We start from the raw sequence: 24,770 nt of genomic DNA, 5'->3' as shown, positions 1-24,770 counted from the left end.
GTAGACATTACGGATTAACTGGAAAGACAAACGACATGCTCAACCCTACACTTAAGTCCTTTCAAAAGATTTCTCACTGGGACATTAGGACTACCGGCATTGTGTGGATTTTCACAAAGATAAACATAATACAAACCTCTAAACTGACTGCGTATGTCCATCACTATTGTCTTTGATGAAAAAATGGTTAATCTTACTGGCTATTCACATGACTTCGGCACTACATTGGCAGTTAGTGGCATATACTTTAGTCTGGTCTACCGCAGTTTACAGATGACACCATATGCTGGACTTGTAAATTTCACAAAACTGGTAGCTAGCCAATTTTTAAAAAAATACCTTATTAGCACGATCTTTACTATTTATGTGGTCATTGTTACAAAGGATTAAATGATGGTTAGTGGTGTTTATCTTGCTATATAGTTGTTCAACTGTAATGTTATTTAATGTGTACTTTGTATACTATATGTATCTTGAGCTCTCATGCTTACAAAGGATTAAGTCAAGGTCAGTGGTGTTGATCTGTTTTTTCACAATGTGGTTGTTCATAGCAGTGTCGAAATGCATATTTTGCTGGATGTGTTCATCAAGTGGTCACTTATAACAGAGCGTTTATATAATAAAATCAATCCATGCATTTAAAGCTGCACTGATGTCACTTTTTGGCGATTATGCCAATAACGCATATAGCCGATTATTAAAATTGCCGATACCGATTATGAGACCGATTATTTCAAGAAACCGCCTGTTCTACAGTTACTGAAAACACTAACATGTGATTGACAAGTAAATCATGCCCTGTTTTTGTTACAACTAACAATGCCTAAAATGGGTGTGGATTTACGTTAACAGTTCAAATGTGGTCTCAAGCTACCATACATGTGATAACTATTTCCCACATTTTATATCCCACCTTATTTCTTATTGTTAACTCATATATGCAAATAAAACTCTTTACTAAATAACATATTTATTCTGAATTAATTTTTTGGGGGCACATATGCTCTGTAATATGTTTCTTCATTCCTTCTTTTAATTTAATGATGGTATTCAATGCTTATATATATGGTACAGTGATGCCAGGTCAAGCTGACTCTTGTAAGTTTCATTGGTGGGAATGGAGATCATAATTTGCTTGTCGAGAAAAAAATCTACAGCATTCAGTGATCATTCCTGGGATTTAAGAAGCAGTTCACTAACAAACAAAGCATGTAAAGTGTGGCAAAAATAAATCTCTGAACTCCTGATTCATGGAGATGTACTTTGTGAAGCTAGCCATAAAATGGGGGGGGGGCATTTAATTCTTGAATGCGTGAAATCGATGGTTGCATTATATGTCACTTATCTTACAATGCAAAGTACGATTGTAGGGTTTTAGTATTAAAATGTCATTATCTAAATAAAGTTTCTTACAAAACTATTATTTGGAAAATAATATATATAATAGATTTGCTTAATACCTGATGTTTCTATTAAAAAAAGAGAGATTGTAGGAAAGTAGATATTTTACATTTAATAATGCATTTATTTCAGGTGACAACAGTTAGACCTATGCACTAACGGTGATGTGCAATGCAAAGACCATGGAAGCAGTGCAAAACAGTCATGTAGTGATTTTTTTGTGCAATATTATGGATGTATTGCTTGTTGTCAATAAAGTAATAACTATCCCATCTTTTTCAATTTTCACTGCCTATTATATTAATAGTCTTGGAAAAATATTCACTGCTTATTCTGGCAAGATTTTTTTGAAAATTGGCAACAAAATATTGAGATTGGCGATTTTGTTTTGCAACAACTTTTTAAAAGCCAGGACCATCCCTGTAATGTGCATGCTGGAAGTTCAACAGCCATGAGGCCTCATTGGCTGGTTGGCTGCTGTGATTGGGATGAGTGCATGCACAGGTATTGATAATTTGTTGCAAGCAGACAATCAGTGGTAGTTTACAGCATGTTAAAAGGTATTTACTTTTAAGAATATACTGTCTTTCAATTAACCCCCAAATCAAATGTTTATTCCTTAATTTCCACTATTTAATTCTGATTTAAAATTCAAGCCATGTCAATTTATATTTTGGAAATTTGTTTACATTGGCACTGATTATTTCTCTTGATACCGATTATACTGATTGCTCCAATAATAGGTCCGATTATGAGTACGGCCAATTAATCGGTACAGCTTTACATGCAGTATGATTGTGGTTGGAAATGACAGGTGGTCGCTCATAGCAGAGGTCACTCATAACAGTTTTTACTGTATTTTCACTGGCTAAATGGACACACAACAGCTCCTTGCAATTGTCTCCATGTAAATATTTTGATACAATATTAGGTTAGCAATAGAAGACACACACTGAATGATACAAGTCATCACTGGGGTCAATCCAAAAGTAAGATGCAGGTGACAGGGCATAAGCATATGTCTCCTTTAGCTGGTAATAAGAATGGTAATAAACATACTTATATTTATGCATCCTGAATTTCTTCAAAATGTACTTTCTTAATTCTGCAAATCCAAATGACATGTTGTGCAAAACCTGATATACACTGAAACTGTACTGGAATTTTAAGTACATTTCCAACTGGAATTTGCACTGAACTGACCCAGTAATCCAGTCCATCATAATCAGAAAAGCAGAACTGAGTTGGATCAACATGAAAACAAAATCCATCTAATCCAGACCAAATGGAAAAATTGTTGCAATGTGCATTCATTCATAATATGACTCTAAATTTCAATTTAAATAGCCTAAAATAACAATTCTTTTTTAACTACTATCGAGTGCACAGCAAAGTTTAAAGATCGCTGGGTGGTACTATGTGTGCATTAATATTGTTTTTGTGTACTGATGAATATATGCTTGTGTATTTATTTTTTAATACAGCATAAATTCAGTTACTTTATTTCTTGTAGTGTAATTTTGATAGTTAAGTTTATAGTTAAGTAGAATATCAAAATGAGTATATATAATAAAAAGGTTACTGCCTTTATTTGGGAAAATATGATGTCATTTTCTCAGATGGATACTTCACTCCCATGGGTTGTGCAGTATCAGTCTGAAAAAAATTAGTTCATATTTCCCAATACCAATGCAGTAACCTTTTTATGAACTCATTTTCTTAGATGGATACTGCACTCCCACAGGTCGTGCAGTATCCATCCCAAAAAAAACTTGTTCATATTTTCCCATACAAATGCAGTAACCTAAAAATGCTATAATTGGGAAGTGTTAATTGTTGACAAACATGTTGACAAAGCATGATTAGTGGTCAATACCTCACTACTGTGGCAGATTTGTCAGTTGCTGATACATTATGAGTTGGATACTGGCCATTAGCTGGTTGTAGTTATTGATGTTGCAAGCAAGATTCCCAAATAGATCTTTCTTCATTTTGATTATGTAAATCAAATAATTTTAAGCCAACTTTTATAATCAGAGTAATACCATTTATATGCATATTTTTAAAAAACATTTTCAAACAATATCAGCTAAAATCATTTTGTCCTAGTTATATCAAAATTCATGGTGTATAAGTGTGTACTTTCAAATATATTACTTGTGATATTCCATACAAAGTTCCAGTTGATATCATTGTTTAGAACATAACTGTTTAAACATTTTGAACTTGATTTACCATGGCAACCAGACCAATGAAGCAGTCAATAACATGATAATATTTTCTTCATTTTCTGATTTCCTTCAATGGTACAGGTTGTGGAATGTTCTAAAGTGGGAATGGTTATTCCTTAACTAGAGACTTTTTGAGGTTTAACCGTTGCTCTAAAGATAAAGAGACCCAGAAATTTTGTCCTTTAGGAACAAGTATCCCTAATATGAAGGTGTCTCCTAAGACAGGTTTCTGTGAAATTAGGTGGAAGAATATAAATATCTTGCTTTCATGTTCAGTAGACCTCTCTCCCCTTCCCACAAACCATCCACTACCTAAAGAATCCTGGACCGATCCCAATCTACCCACTACTATTCCCTTTACCTTCTTACTACCCATCCCCCCAATCAAAACCTATCTGCCTAGATTTGCATTTGTAAGACATGTATGCCACCAGTGTAGACCAAAAAAGCATATTAACTCCAAAATAGTCAAATATGTAGACAAATGTTGTTGTAGGGTTTAACGCCATTTTTCAGCACACGATAGGCTATACATGGCGGCCAGTATTATTGGTTGAGGAAAAACCCTGGAAATCCCTGGAAAGAACCACTGACCCTTGAGAAGCTACTAGCAAGCTTTCTCACATACCCACATTAGCCGAATCTGAGACTCAAACCCACGCAGACAGTGGTGAGATGGCAGTGATCTGTAACGGAGAGCACTTTAGACCACTCGGCCACTCGGGGCCCCATAGACAAATGTAGACTATTGTAATAATGACATGAAGTAATCTATTTATGCATAAAAAGATACATATCAAATTTTGTTTGTCTTCTTCCAAAGGTTTATGCTAAATTGTGTCAACAATCTTTTTTTATAAAAAGAAATCTATGGCCTAAATGTTTAAAAAATGCTTAAATAATATTAAAAAATTGATTTAATGCCCAGAAAATCTAATTATGTTATATATCTATCAATTCAAATTTATCTTCTAATTTCATTTGTCAGCCTGAAGTGACTGTTGATAAATTATGATTAAATTATGATTAAAAAGTTTTTGTGAAAAGGTAAAATTGACAAAGTTCAAAAATGAGTATTAAAAAAAAGGAAAAAATATGGCCATAAGTATAGGGACCCACTCAAGACATTTAAAAATGCAATTTGGTCTGGTTTGGCTAAATAGATCCAAAATACTGTGCTTACAAAAAAGTGTGAAGGATGGATGGATGGACAGACATGCAAAACAATATGTCTACCTCACTTTGGTTGAGAAATAAAAAGATGTTATATCTGAACATACATTTCTGCTTCCTGGTTGATCACAAGACTTTCCAACCCAACCTAAAAAGAGAAGTTTGAAGGTGCCCAAACATTACTGTGAATTATGAACATCTGTCTTCTAGCATAACATTGTTTGCAGGAACCAAGAAGTCACCAATAAAATGTTTTTACATTCAGACTCTGAGGCAAGATCAATTACTAAAACGATATTTTTAGAGAGTAACATACACAATCCTTGCAAACAATATAAAAATAATATGATTTACAGTAAATTGTAAACAATATAAAAATAATATGATTTACAGTAAATTGTAAACAATATAAAAATAATATGATTTACAGTAAATTGTGCATGAACTTTGGACAAGTCAAGTTATATCACACATCTAAACGAGTACAAATGTTCATAGAACTTAGTCAGGAAGCCACATTTTGAATGAAAACTATATGTATCAAAGTGCATGACACATCACTTACATTTATTTATACATTTATTCCTTAATTATCGATTCTTTCATAAATTAACAATGCAAAGAAATCCTACTCTTAAAGTATCTGTGAAGCCCATTACTTAAGTTTTACTTACATCTGTATAAAAAAGCAAATCTATCCACAAAATTATCTGGTTAATTATAATTCCACAAAATTACCTTGTTAATTATCATTCCATAAAAATATCTGGTTAATTATCATTCCATAAAATTAACTGGTTAATTATCATTCCACAAAATTATCTGGTTAGTCAGCATTCCACAAAATTACCTGGTTAATCAACATTCCATAAAATTACCTGGTTAATCAACATTCCATAAAAAGTATCTGGTTAATTCAGACCCTTTGAAATCATGTTTCTCTGCACTTTTTATTCTAAAAAAATATGTTAAAAATTTTAACTCAAAAGTTTTCAATGTGGTCTACAAAATGGTGAATGATTATGACTTGAAGATAAGTAAAATTATTTACCAGGGCTACACTGAACTTTGGGCATTTCACTTGAGTCATCATTACTACAGAACAAACTTGCTACATGGTTGGTTCTGTTTCCAGTACTGTTTAAGCATTCGGCCATAAGAGTCAATGCATGACAACCTGAAAAAATCACACAAGAGAAATTTTTCTTATCTTAAATAATTGTATGATGATGTAACATAATGTGCCTGGAGCCTGTCAAATTTATAAACCTATTCAACAACTATGCAACAACCATTTTATTTTGGGTGAGGAAGGAAGGAAAGGATTATTTTTATTTTCCTGGAATAAATAATTCTCCCCATCGGTCCAAAACTCCCACAATATTTGATGAAAACATTGTCCATCTATAATAAAGAACTACAATATTTTGGCTTTACGAAAAATTCAAGTCCACCAACGCACTCAAGACAAAATGGTCAGTACTCTAGAACCTAGTAAAAAGTACTGGTAGATTAATTTGATCATACAGTTATTAATAACATTTCAAAGCTTGTTGTATCTAGTTAGTTGACTGGTTATCTAACTTCATTAATCAACTAAATATTTACTGAACTTTATTCAGTACAACAGACTATACTGACAGTTTGGTTTTCTTGTGTTTGGCACACAGAAAAAGATAACCTGAGTCTAATACTTTCAATCAAATGACAAGCAATGACCAAGGTCAGTAGCTTTCAACATTTGTGAAAATAATGCATGTGTCTTGCAATCCCATGCTATAGGCACAGAACAAATACCAGTTCCTGACTTTCTACTTTCAAACTATATAAAAGAAAATTGCATGTGTCTTGCAATCCCATGTTATAGGCACAGAACAAATACCAGTTTCTGACTTTCTACTTTCAAACTATATAAAAGAAAATTGCACATGTCTTGCAATCCCATGCTATAGGCACAGAACAAATACCAGTTCCTGACTTTCTACTTTCAAACTATATAAAAGAAAATTGCATGTGTCTTGCAATCCCATGTTATAGGCACAGAACAAATACCAGTTCCTGACTTTCTACTTTCAAACTATATAAAAGAAAATTGCATGTGTCTTGCAATCCCATGCTATAGGCACAGAACAAATACCAGTTCCTGACTTTCTACTTTCAAACTATATAAAAGAAAATTGCATGTGTCTTGCAATCCCATGTTATAGGCACAGAACAAATACCAGTTCCTGACTTTCTGCTTTCAAACTATATAAAAGAAAATTGCACATGTCTTGCAATCCCATGCTTTAGGCACAGAACAAATACCAGTTCCTGACTTTCTACTTTCAAACTATATAAAAGAAAATTGCACGTGTCTTGCAATCCCATGCTATAGGCACAGAACAAATACCAGTTCCTGACTTTCTACTTTCAAACTATATGAAAGAAAATTGCACGTGTCTTGCAATCCCATGCTATAGGCACAGAACAAATACCAGTTCCTGACTTTCTACTTTCAAACTATATAAAAGAAAATTGCACGTGTCTTGCAATCCCATGCTTTAGGCACAGAACAAATACCAGTTCCTGACTTTCTACTTTCAAACTATATAAAAGAAAATTGCACGTGTCTTGCAATCCCATGCTATAGGCACAGAACAAATACCAGTTCCTGACTTTCTACTTTCAAACTATATGAAAGAAAATTGCACGTGTCTTGCAATCCCATGCTATAGGCACAGAACAAATACCAGTTCCTGACTTTCTACTTTCAAACTATATAAAAGAAAATTTTATACTCCATTTCTCATATATAAAGACTAATTTTACAGTTAATCCAATTAAAGCACTTGTTTAACCAATGCTTGTCAAACAAGTGGCTTTGGTGATGAGTTATGTTGGCACCCCATGACTCCATTCCAGCAGATGCTGGTAAAGAGTTGGAGGTGTCACCCTGTTTTCGTTTCTAAAGGTCATGGTTTGTGATTTATGTATCCCCCATCCTCCCAATTTTGGATTTCATGTGTGAGGTTGTTAAATGTTTTGTTTCGCCATATTTTTTTAGTTGTCCCTGCATGCAGGTTCTGAGTTGTACATTTGCTCCATTCCCTCTCAGTACGTAGGTCGGTTTCCATTCTCAGGTAAATACTTGCAAACACTAGTGCATGTCATTGTTTTCTTGCCTTGAACCTTACATGCATGAAACTTAGGATCGTACTCATTTTCCCTTTGCAAAAGTTCAGGGTGAAAGTTTCTGCTCCCATCCCCATTTTGTTATCGTTATTATGTATTTTGAAGTGACTTGCCATAGTCATTAAGGTCTGGTGTGGTGCTGTTTGTCTGTGTTGTGTTGTAAATGCATGCTTTTTGTATGGACTGGCACTTTCTAGATCATATCTTAACACATTAATCCCTAGCGACGACTTAATGGGGCAGGAGGTAGTAGCCTACTGCCGAGCTCTGTAGCGTCATGGTCATGCATGATACACTAAAGTGGGTGGTATTATAGAAAGGTAGACAGATGTAGCTCTACAATGATACCAAATAATCTGGAATATCTAGTTACACTACAAAATACAGATAAAAAAAACCTCATGTTTTGGACCCGACTTTTTTTAACCCAAAATTAGCCCGTGGTCGGAATCTGATTTTGCGTCCGGAGTTTAGACTTTTTGGTCTCATATCTAAGGCAAACTGGTATGAACTGCAAACAGACAGATGAGCCTTTGCAAAAAGTAGGATAAGATGGGCATTTGGAATAAAGAGTGGTCTCCATACAAAAATAATGGCTCCGTTTAGCCAAAAAAAAAAAAAAAAAAATTAAAAAAATTTTTTTACAACTTTTACCCTTTTGCTCATGTGCAAGTCAAATAGCCAATGAAAAACGACATTTCTAACACAACTAGGCAGTATGTTATTTAAAGATGACCAGGGATTTGGTGTTTTCAAGTCTATTCAGAAATAACTTTCAAAATGTGTTTCCTACTCGATTTTCGGGCGAAAATGACAAAAAGCTCCAGGGGTTAATGTGTTAAGAGTTTTGGGTTAACTATCTAATTTTCAGTAGTGGCATAATAGAATTGGTAAATGCTCCCTGGGGAGTAGTACTGTTTGTAATTGGATAGTTGTGTGGTGGCTTTTCAGGCTGAAGTGTAATTAATCATTGTCAGTTAGCGTTCTTAAGGCTTCCTGGTATTATAGGTTAGTACTGAGATTTTAGTGGGATAGTTTGTATATAGGTGCGTCATTTAATGTCATTATGGGGTTATTCATATTTGGTTGTAAATTCTGGGGGGCGGGGGTTGTGTGTGTGTATGTGTGTGTGCATGTACGCAATTTACCTTTTTGTTGTGCATACTTGTCTGCTTTTTGTTTGGTTCCTATAGATAGAAATGGTGTGTGTGCCTAAGTTAGGTTATTGTCTTATTGTTCTTTTCGGTGGGCTTTATGTACAGACACGACGTGCATGGACTCTATTAAGACAGTCCCTTCCCTCTACTTTATCCAGCAGACCATATCTGTTCAGCTGGCTGGCATATTCCAGTGGGTTGTTGTTTATTTTGTGTTCTGTTGTTGTTGGGGGTGGGTATCAGCTACAGAAGTGTTGACTGAGATTCCCTTGGGATAAACTCCTTAAGAGAGTTAATTTTCTAGTCCGCACATCTGTTTCTGTTATGTTCCTATAACTGTGTTTGCTAGTCAGGATGAAATAGTTGTGCTTTTGTAGTATGGCCATGTTTACTGTATATGTATAGGTGGATGGATTGGATCTGCTAAAATTACATGTAGTTCAGTCACAGACAGGGGGTGGGGTCTATTGGGATAAACTCAATGATAGGGTTTTTGCCCATCGCCTCGTCTGTTTACTATTTCTGTGTTACTTAAGCTCATAGCTGGTTGATAATTAATTGTGCTGGTGATATTTCTATATAATGGTAGACAGTCCCGATTTAGTTGGGTTGTTATCACAGGCTGAGGTGGGGGTGTCTGTTTGGGATAAACTCTATTTTAGAGTTAATGCCCGCCGCCCCTTCTGCTGACTGTTTTCATAGGTTGTTGGTGGGGCTGAAATACTAATAGACACGTGTACACATGCTAGCTTAAAAATACTTAAGCATACCTGCCAACCTTCTAGACAGCGGTGGAGTTTTATTGAGATATAAGATGTTGGGTTTTGCAGACCATAGTGGGGTCAGTGCATGTGACCAAAGAAAATGATGTAAGATTGAGAATAAATTATCTACTAGTCCTACAATGCTGTAGAAAATGACTGGAAATTCAATTTTGAATTAAAAAAAATATATACACACAGGTTTTTTTATAGATAGAATTGAATACACTTCAAACAAAACTATTGAAATTGGTATAGTTAGTATTTTCCTATACCATAACCATCACATCACCACCACCACCACCACCACCACCACCTCCCCCCACACACCCAATTACACAGACATTTAAAATAAACAAAAAAATTTGTTCATGGAACATGGATGCCACAACACTGTGAATGAAAAATCCTAAACACAAAACATAACCAAGGTGTACTGGGCAGACAAACTGAGAGACAGACAAGGGTAGCAAATGTTTCCCTAGAACTGTCATGGCAAGACATAAAATTGCACAATTTTTTTGGCTTAAGTTGGGATATGGTTTAAGCATTTTTTATTTCTCTTTAAGTGCCAAAGGGGTCAAGACTACAAGTTCTTATCACATCACATAAAACCCTTCCCTTACAATGCAAATAATACAATGCATGAAAACATGGAATACATTAATTAGCTCTAAATTAATAAGTTTACATTTTATGAGAAAGATCTAAAATAGATGCAAAGAAATTTAAGGGAAAATAAATCCCTAACAAAACTGACAAAGAAAGAAACAATAAAAGTGGATGAGGTGTATAAAAAGTTTGGTTCTCAAAGGTACACTATTATATTTACCTTATATGTTGGGACGCCATAAATTAATTTCTCAAGTAATGTTTTGTGCACTGTACATTTTGGACAGATCTTTGTTCTTGGGTCGTAAGTTTTTGGACACATTTTCAATCATAATATCAATGGTTAGCTAGTAACATTATTAATAAAGGTATCAAATGTAACATTTAAAATGAAATCAATAAAAACCTGGATGATCAAAGATGCACTAAGACTTGAATTTTATTAAAAAATAATACAATAAAAAAGAACTGGTCAGATTTTTTCACCTTTTTTTCCAAACTGTAAACTACTGAAGAACAAATTTTTATAAATCTAGGTGCAATATTGGAATCTGTAGATGTCTGCAATATGTACAAAATAGTTTAAATATTTTTATATTATTATGCACTATTCCCATCAGGAAATGCATACAGACTATGAAATGCACTGCATTCGTTTTGTTACATTATTCATCTCATGATACTTGTACCTATATTTATTTGGATTTTAATAATTTAAAATATTAGATCAAATATTACTTGCAGCAGAGTTAAGTGTCCATCAATGCTATTTACCCTCAGATGTTTACTAGTAAGTCTATTGCTTCCATTTTCATTTAAGTCCAAAAAACCCACAGTTGTGTTTTGCTGTACACTGTGTCTGATGCAATAAAAGGTCTCAACTGATTTATACTTGCCTTTTCATAATCCAGGTCTAATTTCCATGTAATATTTCTTTAGTCAGCTGCCAGCACAAAGCCCTCAGCTTGTAATGACAGCATTCACTTAGTTTTCCCAACCCTATGATCAAGCCATGAAATTGATACTTGCTCAGTGCCAAGTAGCCCTATATTAAATTAATGGTTATCTGAACTTCCTGCGATCATGCAGCACAAATGAAACCTATTCAGTTACGGCACATGCTTTAACAGATTTCACAGAATGTATGCTCAAAGTGTCAGTTACAGAGTCCAAACTGATTTCACTGTTTCAATTTATTTTTTAAATTCCTGTGAATATCAGTAACAAGAAATCAAGCATTGATGTTTATAGGGTACAAAGCATACACAGCATTAATTGTCTTTAAGAATACTTTTGTAACCTATGATAACAAGACATAGTCCTTTGCACTCACAGGGAATATATTTAATAATCATTTTTATTTGCAAAATATTGTTATATTGTTAACCTGGATATAACACACTCTGGTTATTTTGTAGCATACATCATGTCATGTGTGAATTGCTCATGCCTAGAAGCAATTATTATTTTTCTCTCCGTTTCCCTTGTTTGTGATTTTGTTAAATCCAATTTTCAGTTTGATAACTTACTGAAACCCTTGAGAACCAAACAATTTGCTTATACATCTTCACAACATTGAACAATATGTCAATGATTTCTACTCAACATATGAAATAAGGATGAAAGTTAAGGAGTCATAACCTAATAAACTACAGAAAGGTATCTATTATTACTTTTGTCAGTGACACACACAATGAATGTGTACGCTACATCACAGGACTATACGATTTTGGATACTGGTTACATTTTATTTGCACATAAATTGCTTATGACGAAAAAAATAAACATATAGAAAAAAAGTACTAGGTTAGTTTCCTTTAGTGTGTTTTCAAATAAGTGTTCTATTTACTTACTTCACTGCAACATGCAGGAGTGGAGAACCAAAACTTCAGTGCAGTTGTTTTGTGTCCATTAGTTTTGGAGCATATAATCAAGGTAACCAAAAGTTTACCTATACGTTATGTGACAGGGAAACAAAAGTGGTAATCAGTCTCCAAAGTTTCCTTACAGTACGTACGGTAATCAGTCTCCAAAGGTTCCTTACAGTAAATACGGTAATCAGTCTCCAAAGGTTCCTTACAGTAAATATGGTAATCAGTCTCCAAAGGTTCCATACAGTAAATACGGTAATCAGTCTCTAAAGGTTCCATACAGTAAATGTGGTAATCAGTCTCCAAAAGTACCATACAATAAACAAGGTAATCAGTCTCCAAAGGTTCCAAACAGTAAATATGGTATCAAGTCTCCAAAAGTTCTATACAGTAAATATGGTAATCAGTCTCCAAAGGTTCAATACAGTAAATACAATAATCAGTCTTCAAAGATTCCTTACAGTAAATATAGTAATCAGTCTCTAATGGTTCCTTACAATAAATATGATAATCAGTCTCTAAAGGTTCCATACAGTAAATATGGTAATCAGTGTCTAATGGTGCTATACAGTAAATACAGTGATCAGTCTCCAAAGATTCCTTACAGTAAATATGGTAATCAGCCTCCAAAGGCTCCTTACAGCAAATATGGTAATCAGTCTCTAACATTTCCATACAGTTAATAAGGTACTCAGTCTCTAATGGTTCCATACAGTAATTACAGTAATCAGTATCTAATGGTTCCATAAAGTAAACATGGTAATCAGTCTCTAAAAGTTCCATACAGTACATACAGTGATCAGTCTCCAAAGGATCTATACAGTAAATATGGTAATCATTCTCCAAAGGTTCCTTACAGTAAATATGGTAGTCAATCTCCAAAGGTTCCTTACAGTAAACATGGTAATCAACCTAAAAGGTTCCTTACAGTATATACAGTAATCAGTCTTTAATGGTTCCATACAGTAAATATGGTAATCAGTCTCTAATGTTCAATACAGTAAACACAGTAATCAGTCTCTAAAGGTTCCATACAGTACATATAGTAATCAGTCTCCAAAGGATCCATACAGTAAATATGGTAATCAGTCTCCAAAGGTTCCATACAGTACATGCAGTAATCAGTCTCCAAAGGTTCCATACAGTACATGTGAGAATCAGTATACAAAGGTTCCGAACAGTACATGTGGTAAACAGTCTCTAAAGGTTCCTTACAGTACATATGGTAATCAGTCTCCAAATGTTCCTAAAGGTATATACGGTAATCAGTCTCCAAAGGTTCCATACAGTACATATGGTAAAAGGTCTCCAAAGGTTCCTTACAGTATGTATGGTAATCAGTCTCCAAAAGTTCCATAATGTAAATACAGTAATTAGTCTCTAAAGGTTCCATACAGTAAATATGGTAATCAGTCTTCATAGGTTCCTTACAGTAAATATGGTAATCAGTCTCCAAAGGTTCCATACAGTACATGCAGTAATCAGTCTCCAAAGGTTCCATACAGTCCATGTGATAATCAGTCTACAAAGGTTCTTTACAGTACACGTGGTAAACAGTCTCCAAAGGTTCCTTACAGTACATATGGTAATCAGTCTCCAAAGGTACCATACAGTACATATGGTAATCAGTCTCCAAAGGTTCCATATAGTACTAACGGTAATCAGTCTCTAAAGGTTCTATAGACTGCTCCAATAGCCTAGTTGTGAGAGTGTCCGGCTCAGATGCAGGAGGTTGCGGGTTCAATCCCCGGCTGAGTCATACCAAAGACTTATAAAAATATACTAGTCTAACAGCTGCCTTGGATGCATGAGGTTGCAAGATCGAAATCGACCGATTCTCAAAGACTTATAAAAATGGTGCAAGAAGCTGCCTCGCTAGGTGCTCAGCATTATGAGGTTAGTGTTTGGACTGGTCAGCCTGGTGTCAGGATAATGTGACTGGGTGGGACATAATGCTACATGTCAGCGGCATGATGCCCTAGTGCTAGACACCACTATAAACTGCCACACTGCAGACATCATAGCGATATGACTGAAAAATTGTTAAAGCTACATTAAAAATCCAAATCACACACACATACACACCAAAGGTTCTATACAGTAAATAAGGTAATCAGTCTTCAAAGATTCCATACAGTAAATATGGTAATCAGTCTCCAAAGGTTCTATACAGTAAATACGGTAATCAGTTGTTCTTGTAGGGGTTTAACACCATTATTCAGCACAAGATAGGCTATACATGGTGGACAGTATAACTGGTGGAGGAAGAACCTGGGAAAACCCCGGAAAGAACCAATGACCCACAAGAAGCTACTGGCAAGCTTTCTCACATATCCACACTAGCCAAACCTGAGACTCAAACCCACGCAGACAGAGATGAGATGGCAATGATCTGTAATGGCTGAGCGCTTATGACCACTTAGCCACTCGGGGCCCCTGGTAATCAGTCTCAAGGTTCCATATAGTAAATATGGTAATCAGTCTCCAAAGGTTCTATACAGTAAATACAGTAATCAGTCTCTAAACAGTTCCACAGTCACTTCATTTGTACCACACATAGCTGAATCTGGGTAAATCTCACAAAATAAAGATGGCCCAGTTTTCAATGAATTTATTTCTACACCTTCAAATTCAACTATCAAGTTATAACTTTTGTATAAAATGATTTTCTCTCAATATATGACCTAACAGTCTATTTTCCTAATGTAGGAACTTACAAGATAAATTTGTCCTTGCCAATACCACAAAAATTTAAAGTCATTATTTTTCATGAGTTAAAATTTTTCAAAATGGACGTCACTGCTGCTACAGATTCAAGGACTTGATGAACATTTTTTGCGAGGTATAGAATCCATTGCCAAAGTCACAACTTTAAGCACCATTGAAAAATAACTTTGTAAAAGCCACAAAAATAAACGATGTCAAGGTATGATAGAAAATTAAGTTTACTCTATGACAGTCTTGTCAGCTCTGAGAATTGCATAGTCAAAAGAATACCGATTCTAAAGAATTCTGATTGTAATTCTGGTACACATACTTACATTTTAAGGTGTCATCACATTTATAAGTATTTCCTTCAACTTCATCTTTTATCTGGCCACATTTCAGGCATCCTACATGTTCATTACATTTTACCAATTCACACCCTGAAATGGACAGTAATAATATGTCTATTGTGCTATTTCTGCTAATAAATGCATATAATTTTTAAAAAATATTATACATAAAACCCAAGGCATGCATGTATCTAAATGTAGGTGTAATACCCAAGGCATACATGTATCTAAATGTAGGTGTAATACCCAAGGCATACATGTATCTGAATGTAGGCATACTACCCAAGGCATACATGTATCTGAATGTAGACATACTACCCAAGGCATACATGTATCTAAATGTAGGTGTAATAGCCAAGGCATACATGTATCTAAATGTAGATGTAATACCCAAGGCATACATGTATCTGAATGTAGGTGTAATACCCAAGGCATGCATGTATCTAAATGTAGATGTAATACCCAAGGCATACATGTATCTAAATGTAGGTGTAATACCCAAGGCATACATGTATCTAAATGTAGATGTAATACCCAAGGCATGCATGTATCTGAATGTAGGCATACTACCCAAGGCATACATGTATCTAAATGTAGATGTAATACCCAAGGCATGCATGTATCTGAATGTAGGCATACTACCCAAGGCATACATGTATCTAAATGTAGGTGTAATACCCAAGGCATACATGTATCTGAATGTAGGCATACTACCCAAGGTATACATGTATCTAAATGTAGGTGTAATACCGAAGGCATACATGTATCTGAATGTAGGCATACTACCCAAGGTATACATGTATCTAAATGTAGGTGTAATACCGAAGGCATACATGTATCTGAATGTAGGCATAATACCCAAGTCATACATGTATCTGAATGTAGACATACTACCCAAGGCATACATGCATCTAAATGTAGGTGTAATACCCAAGGCATACATGTATCTGAATGTAGACATATTACCCAAGGCATACATGTATCTGAATGTAGGCATAAAACCCAAGGCATACATGTATCTGAATGTAGACATACTGCCTAAGGCTTTTGTTGTTGTTGTTGTTCTGGGGTTTAACGCCATTTTCAGCACAAGATAGGCCATATATGGCGGCCAGTATAACTGGTGGAGGAAGAACCCTGGAAAACCCAGGAAAGAACCACCGACCCGCGAGAAGCTACTGGCAGGCTCTCCCACGTACCCACGCTAGCCGAGCCTTGGACTCGAACATACGCAGACAGAGGTGAGATGGCAGTGATCCGGAACGGTGAGCGCTTTAGACCACTCGGCCACTCGGGGCCCCACTGCCCAAGGCATACATGTATCTAAATATAGGTGTAATACCCAAGGCATACATGTTCTAAATGTAGATGTAATACCCAAGGCATGCATGTATCTGAATGTAGGCATACTACCCAAGGCATACATGTATCTAAATGTAGGTGTAATACCGAAGGCATACATGTATCTGCAAGGTATACATGCATTTGAATGTAGACATACTACCCAAGGCATACATGCATCTAAATGTACGTATAATACCCAAGGCATACATGTACATAAATGTAGGTGTAATACCCAAGGTATACATGTATCTAAATGTAGGTGTAATACCAAAGGCATACATGTATCTGAATGTAGGCATAATACCCAAGTCATACATGTATCTGAATGTAGACATACTACCCAAGGCATACATGCATCTAAATGTAGGTGTAATACCCAAGGCATACATGTATCTAAATGTAGATGTAATACCCAAGGCATACATGTATCTGAATGTAGGTGTAATACCCAAGGCATGCATGTATCTAAATGTAGATGTAATACCCAAGGCATACATGTATCTAAATGTAGATGTAATACCCAAGGCATACATGTATCTAAATGTAGGTGTAATACCCAAGGCATACATGTATCTGAATGTAGGTGTAAGACCCAAGGCATACATGTATCTGAATGTAGGTGTAATACCCAAGGCATGCATGTATCTAAATGTAGATGTAATACCCAAGGCATACATGTATCTAAATGTAGATGTAATACCCAAGGCATACATGTATCTAAATGTAGGTGTAATACCCAAGGCATACATGTATCTAAATGTAGACATACTACCCAAGGCATACATGTATCTAAATGTAGGTGTAATACCCAAGGCATACATGTATCTAAATGTAGATGTAATACCCAAGGCATACATGTATCTGAATGTAGGTGTAATACCCAAGGCATGCATGTATCTAAATGTAGATGTAATACCCAAGGCATACATGTATCTAAATGTAGATGTAATACCCAAGGCATACATGTATCTGAATGTAGGTGTAATACCCAAGGCATGCATGTATCTAAATGTAGATGTAACACCCAAGGCATACATGTATCTAAATGTAGATGTAATACCCAAGGCATACATGTATCTAAATGTAGGTGTAATACCCAAGGCATACATGTATCTAAATGTAGGTGTAAGACCCAAGGCATACATGTATCTGGACGTACTTCAAAGTTGTTGTTGTTGTTGTTGTTGTGGGGTTTAACGCCATTTTGCAGCACATGATAGGCTGTACATGGCGGCCAGTATTAATGGTGGAGGAAGAACCAGAGAAAACCCCGGAAAGAACCACCGACCCACAAGAAGCTACTGGCAAGCTTTCTCACATACCCACATTGGCTGAATCTTAGACTCGAACCGCCGCAGACAGAGGTGAGATGGCAGTGATCCGTAACGAAGAGCGCTTTAGACCACTCGGCCACTCGGGGCCCCCAAAGTAGTTTCATTATGCTATGTTAAAATTTTATTGTAGAATTTGTTATAAACTTTGTCATGTGAAAAACGTAATCTAACACTTCTGATCTTTTCAAATAAAATTTATTAAACTTTCTAAATCATTTAAATGTCCTTGCTCACTAAGACTTAAAAAGATATAAACCACATTTTATACCCGTCATCCAGAAGGAGCATGCGTGTAAGATTCTCTCTGTATATAGTTATATAGGCAAACAAATATCCTAATTATTATTTATAATATAACTATTTTTACACAACCAAAAAATAATTTGTAACTAAAGCAATGGTGAGCGATCTGCATACATGAATATATCTTCACCTCTCTTGTACCTCACCACTACCCCCATTACGAGATGAGTCTGAAGTTACAAAAAGTACACAACTCTTCTAAAAATACTGCTAAGTAAAAATGACTAGTCAACATTACATATACCAAGCTTCACAACAATCTACAAACAGCTGTAAGAGTAACTGCATTCACAAACTTTGTCATGTACTGCATTCAGCTGTATTAAGTCAATAAGGGCAATAACTCTTACAAAAATCATGGGAGAACAAAGACTTGTCAATGTGTGCATCCTTGGTTGGTAACCATAATAAAGTATGCATGTTTCACAGTAATCCATTATATACAAGTTGTGTTCACAAAATTCTGTCTTACAATGCAATAACTCTAGCAAGAGCAAAGTGATTTGCTGACATGCAGATTTTTAAATGATCACAATGATTTGTTGATATGCAGATCTTCAAATGATCACAATGATTTGTTGATATGCAGATCTTCAAATGAGCACAATGATTTGTTGATAAGCAGATCTTCAAATGATCACAATGATTTGTTGATATGCAGATCTTTGAATGAGCACAATGATTTGTTGATATGCAGATCTTCAAATGATCACAATGATTTTTTGACATGCAGATCTTTGAATGAGCACAATGATTTGTTGATATGCAAATCTTCAAATGATCACAATGATTTGTTGATATGCAGATCTACAAATGATCATAATGATTTTTTGACATGCAGATCTTTGAATGAGCACAATGATTTGTTGATAAGCAAATCTTCAAATGATCACAATGATTTGTTGATATGCAGATCTACAAATGATCACAATGATTTGTTGATATGCAGATCTTCAAATGTTCACAATGATTTGTTGATTTGCAGATCTTTGAATGAGCACAATGATTTGTTGATATGCAGATCTTCAAATGATCACAATGATTTGTTGATATGCAGATCTTCAAGTGATCACAATTTGTTGATATGCAGATCTTTGAATAAGCACAATGATTTGTTGATATGCAGATCTTCAAATGATCACAATGATTTGTTGACATGCAGATCTTTGAATGAGCACAATGATTTGTTGATATGCAAATCTTCAAATGATCACAATGATTTGTTGATATGCAGATCTTCAAATGATCACAATGATTTGTTGATATGCAGATCTTCAAATGATCACAATGATTTGTTGATTTGCAGATCTTTGAATGAGCACAATGATTTGTTGATATGCAGATCTTCAAATGTTCACAATGATTTGTTGATATGCAGATCTTCAAATGATCACAATGATTTGTTGATATGCAGATCTTCAAATGATCACAATGATCTGTTGATTTGCAGATCTTTGAATGAGCACAATGATTTGTTGATATGCAGATCTTCAAATGATCACAATGATTTGTTGATATGCATATCTTTGAAAGAGCACAATGATTTGTTGATATGCAGATCTTCAAGTAATCACAATTTGTTGATATGCAGATCTTTGAATGAGCACAATGATTTGTTGATATGCAGATCTTCAAATGATCACAATGATTTGTTGATATGCAGATCTTCAAATGATCACAATGATTTGTTGATATGCAGATCTTCAAATGATCACAATGATTTGTTGATATGCAGATCTTCAAATGATCACAATGATTTGTTGATATGCAGATCTTTGAATGATCACAATGATTTGCTGATATGCAGATCTTTGAATGAGCACAATGATTTGCTGATATGCAGATCTTTGAATGAGCACAATGATTTGTTGATATGCAGATCCTTAACAGATAGTCATTACATCTTTAATAGTAATCCAATGAAAACTGAGAGACATATTGTACTGAAAAAAATGTGTCATAGATTATATCCGGCTGCAAGTCAAAAAGAACAACGACTCTAATAAAATGGCTAACTGTTTAGAGTGGGTTTTTCCTAAAGGGTTTCAAAATTGTTTCTCTTTATATTTTTAGAATTATACCTTATAATTATTTAGCCCTGATTGTGCTGTCATGTTTTTAAACCATTTGTAAACATACCATAATACATTCCACATAAAGTTAACCTCCAAATAACAGCCACCAAAATACTACACAAAAATTTCTGACAAGCCCAAAAGTGGCTCACTTGTTCCAGTTTCACTGTATGTCATGCTATTTTATTGTTTAAAAAAATAAATTATCTGTTTATCCACATAATAAATTATCTGTTTATCTATATAATCAATTATCTGTTTACATACATGTTTACCCAGACAAACAATTATCTGAATACTTATATGTCTATCCAGCTAATCAAGTGTATGTTGAATCATCTTGTTATCCAATGAATTAACTGTTTATCCGCACAATCAATTATCTGTTTAATAATATATTCATCCAGACAATGGAATATCTGTTAAAACCAGACCATCATTTATCTTTATAACTGTTTATCCAGGCAATGAATTATCTATTTATCTGTTTATCCAAACAACCATTTATCTGTTTAACAAGACAATCACTCATCTGTTTTATTATCTTTGAATCCAGAAAATGAATTATGTTTATCCAGATAATCAATTATCTGTTTAATTATTTTTATCCAGACAACCAGTTATCTGTTTAAGCAGTAAATAATGTATCTGTTTAATTGTTTGCTTATCCATAAAACCATTTATCTGTTTATCCAAACAATCAATTATCTCAGTACCCAGGCAATCAGTTCTCTGGCAATCAAGTTAATTCATCATCTGTTCAATAAGTTTATCCAGATAACAAATTATTGGTGTATCCATATAATCAATTATCTGGGGGAAAATCCATATTTCTTCCAATGGATCCTGATAATGAACATTCTACTGTACAATGGCATGATGAATGGAACCCATGAACCATCTAGAAAAACACATTCTTCCTGAATGTCAAGTTAATTTATTTTGGGACACAATGTGTCAATTTATTCTTGACCAAAAAAAAACCTACCTTCTTTTTGAAAAGGACAATCTGAAAATGGAAAAAAAGAATTAAAATATTGACATAAAATACCACAGATCAATCAAATATTGACATAAAATACCACAGATCAATCATATCCAATTCATTATGTGCAACTATATGCATGTGAAAGTCCGCAATCAGAAGCAATATTTTTAATGCTTTTGGTAAGCCATGCTTTCACCAATATTTTCTGCATCAGAATTTCAGCACATGATAGGCTATACATGTCAGCCAGTATAACTGGTGGAGAAGAATCTGGAAAAACCCTGGGATGAACCACCAACCCACAGGAAGCTACTGCAAACTTGCTCACATATCAACAATGGCTGAGCCCCAGATTCAAACCTTTGCAGACAGAGGTGAGATGACAGTGATCAGTAAAGGTGAGCACTTTAAACCACTGGGTCACTTGGGACCCCCATCAGAATTCATCTGAATTCATTTCTGAATGGGCCTCGATAATAACTGCCAGTCCCTATACTCCAAATAATACAAACCAAATTAATTACAATCGTGATAAAAATATAGTAACAGAAGGGTACAACTTAACATCAAAGAGCAACACTTTAAAAGAGGTACCAAGGTGGCTGCATTCAAACTGTAATGAAAAGAGGAGTACTGTATATTTCATAGTTAACAAACCTGGTACAATACACTTTATAAGGGAGGGGCATTTATTAGAACACAATACTGAAAGCTAAAGTTGTTCTTTCGCTGTACTATTATAATGACAACGTGTACATCTGGGGTCTTTCTGCCACTGAACTATTTCATCATAAATATCAGCACAGTTCAACACATTTTCCCACTCAGCAGCTGCTTGAAGTAGGACTAGTAAGTCTTTGAACTTGCCACACAGCTATTGGGTCATTTTTAACAGTATATGTGTGCCTGTGACTTTATTAATTTATATATTTTTACAGTTTTATCATTTAGTGTCCATTTCTTCTATTTCTTGTCTCTGTTTAAATAAAACTGTGTTTTCCAAAAGGATTGACGCTGCTCTTTGCCTTCGCCTTCATGAAAACTAGCATGTTGCCGCCGCCCAAAGGTCAATCTAAGCAGTACCATAGCACAGCATCTTAAGTATGGCTCTCTGCAGAATTCTACGTTAGAATTTGCATCATTGCATGGATTTGAAAGGGACTGAGGTTTCGAAGCCTGTCACAAGTTGAGTTGAAGCACCAAAGTTCTGGTGGTAGGCCCGACCCATCACCAATATTTGCACAATTTTAGGAGGGAACATGTGGTGCCCCCTTCCAGTCCACAACAAGGAAACAGTTAAACAGGCCAAAAAAGGAAACAAAAGCAACCTTCATGGCTTACCAAGACAAACCCGTATGTATTTTAGTAAACATTACCTCCCCCTTCCAACCTTCACCCCGGGGTCATATGACTGTATGTTTAAAGTCTGGTAAAATAAGACAGTCATATCTCAATGTAACTGCAATTTCTGTATATCTGACCATTCATCACTTTCAGCAACCACATTGGAGAGCAGACAAAAAAACCCCATCATATCCTTCTTGCATATATTATCACATGAGAAACCTACATACCAAGGTCAGCAAATTTCCACCTAGAGGTTTAGGATGAGATGTGATTACAGACAGACGAACTGATTAATGGAGGGTATTACAATGTCCTCCCACACAAAACAAAGGTGATAAAAACAAAATCTAGCAACAGTAGTAATTATAGTAGCAGCTGAAGTAAATCTAATGGAAACTGCCAAAGATTACCAGTAGTTTATTCATTTATGTTAGTTTTAGTAAAAATGAAGAAAAACAGATTGCGGAGATTTTTAATTACAACTGTTCCAAACAACAACCTGTAGGTTTACTCACCCCTGTACTTTGGAATCTGGTGTAAACTCTCCAAGACTGTAATAATAATAATAATAATAATAATAATAATAGTAATAATAATAATAATGAAAAGTCATACTGTCTGTAATTTTTAAACATGTTATACATTTCTTTTCAAAATGTACTACTGACAACAAATTATAATTTTAAGCTTATTTTAAATACAAATATTTTACAAATAATAACAAGAAAAATAATACACATTTCTCTGAATAAGAAATTAAAGGACATTATTATGAACTTCATTGATTGACTACATGTAATGAAATCAAAGGATATAAAAACTGAGTACAATAATAATAATTCTTTATTCCGAGATGGTAAGTCATTTAGCAACAACTCATCACCCTTAAGGACAACTAATTTCATGCAAAGGCATGATTATGATGATAATGATTTAAAATATATTTTTTTACAGAACAGCTGTATTTATCACATATTGCTTATGAATATTACAAAAATTATAATTATATTTCTGATCCTTTAATCAAATGTTTGACGTGTTACATATGCTGATGTGGTGGCCAAATGAATGTTGTGAAAGATATTCTGGCTAAATATGGCTTTTACTAATTTACCTGCTAATGCTAAATGTGCTAACAACATACATTCATTTGTAAGACTGAATCATCCTAAGAGTTTGAGGACAGCAATTGTTTCCTGTTTGAATTTTATATCATTTGTCAAGTACACTAAATATTTTCTTGGTTCTTGACTATTCTTGACTAAGTGTGTCTATGTTTACTGACTCTAATAAATATCTTACCCGGGTATTGGCATCCCACTCAAGGTTTCCCTGTCATTTATATCAACAGTGTAACCAGTAAATTGTAAGCATCAGTGTCAGTACTTCTTGTTTTATCAACACCCTCTCTAACATCAGCACAATGCCACCAAATATTGTTAAAGTTTTTAGATTACAATTTATACGACACTGAACATACACAAAGCAATTTCATCTACTGTTAGGTACGAGCCATTTAATTTTTAGATCGAGGGGTTGTTATTTTCTTTTGAGCTGAGATGTTTTCTTTTCTTTTCTCTCAAAATAATTCTTTGTACTTTCACATAATATAATGATTATAATATGAAGTTAATTTACTATAAATCAGAGCCAGATATTTTTTCCAGCTCTTGACAGACATAAATTTTTTGAAAAAGTGTCAGGCATATGTGCCAGAACATTAAATTGTTGGTCCCTAAAATATCTGCCATACACCATGGTATGTACATATAAGGTTTAACAGCACATCAGCACAATCTTGGCCATATAAAGCCAAGCAAAAGTTGCACAGTAAAAAATTAGAGGTGAAAAAAATGCTATAATCTTTAGAAGATAAACCATTCCAAATAAAAGTAAATCCACACTCTTGATCTAGATTTATTCTGATTAGTTCTGTGCTACAT

General features: G+C 34.6%; 1 protein-coding gene across 6 annotated transcripts in view; it reads right to left on the bottom strand.

Moving 5' to 3' along the window:
* Positions 1 to 24,770, bottom strand: part of LOC149806924 (uncharacterized) — a 174,502-nt gene that overhangs the window by 86,235 nt on the left and 63,497 nt on the right. For all 6 annotated transcript variants that reach the window (XM_089959761.1, XM_089959754.1, XM_089959737.1 and 3 more), the window contains 5 exons: positions 23,343 to 23,378; positions 21,481 to 21,501; positions 15,422 to 15,526; positions 5,857 to 5,982; positions 4,913 to 4,953 (listed from right to left, as the gene is read on the bottom strand). In XM_089959761.1, the coding sequence (XP_089815887.1) occupies positions 4,913 to 4,953; positions 5,857 to 5,982; positions 15,422 to 15,526; positions 21,481 to 21,501; positions 23,343 to 23,378 (329 nt within the window). The remainder of the gene's footprint in view (positions 1 to 4,912; positions 4,954 to 5,856; positions 5,983 to 15,421; positions 15,527 to 21,480; positions 21,502 to 23,342; positions 23,379 to 24,770) is intronic.

The sequence above is a fragment of the Sinohyriopsis cumingii genome, chromosome 1, assembly GCF_028554795.1.
Source record: "Sinohyriopsis cumingii isolate HCF-2022 chromosome 1, ASM2855479v2, whole genome shotgun sequence".
Classification (NCBI taxonomy): Eukaryota; Metazoa; Mollusca; class Bivalvia; order Unionida; family Unionidae; genus Sinohyriopsis; species Sinohyriopsis cumingii.
Note: the sequence above shows the minus strand (reverse complement) of the source record. Positions and strands in the feature narration are given on the sequence as shown.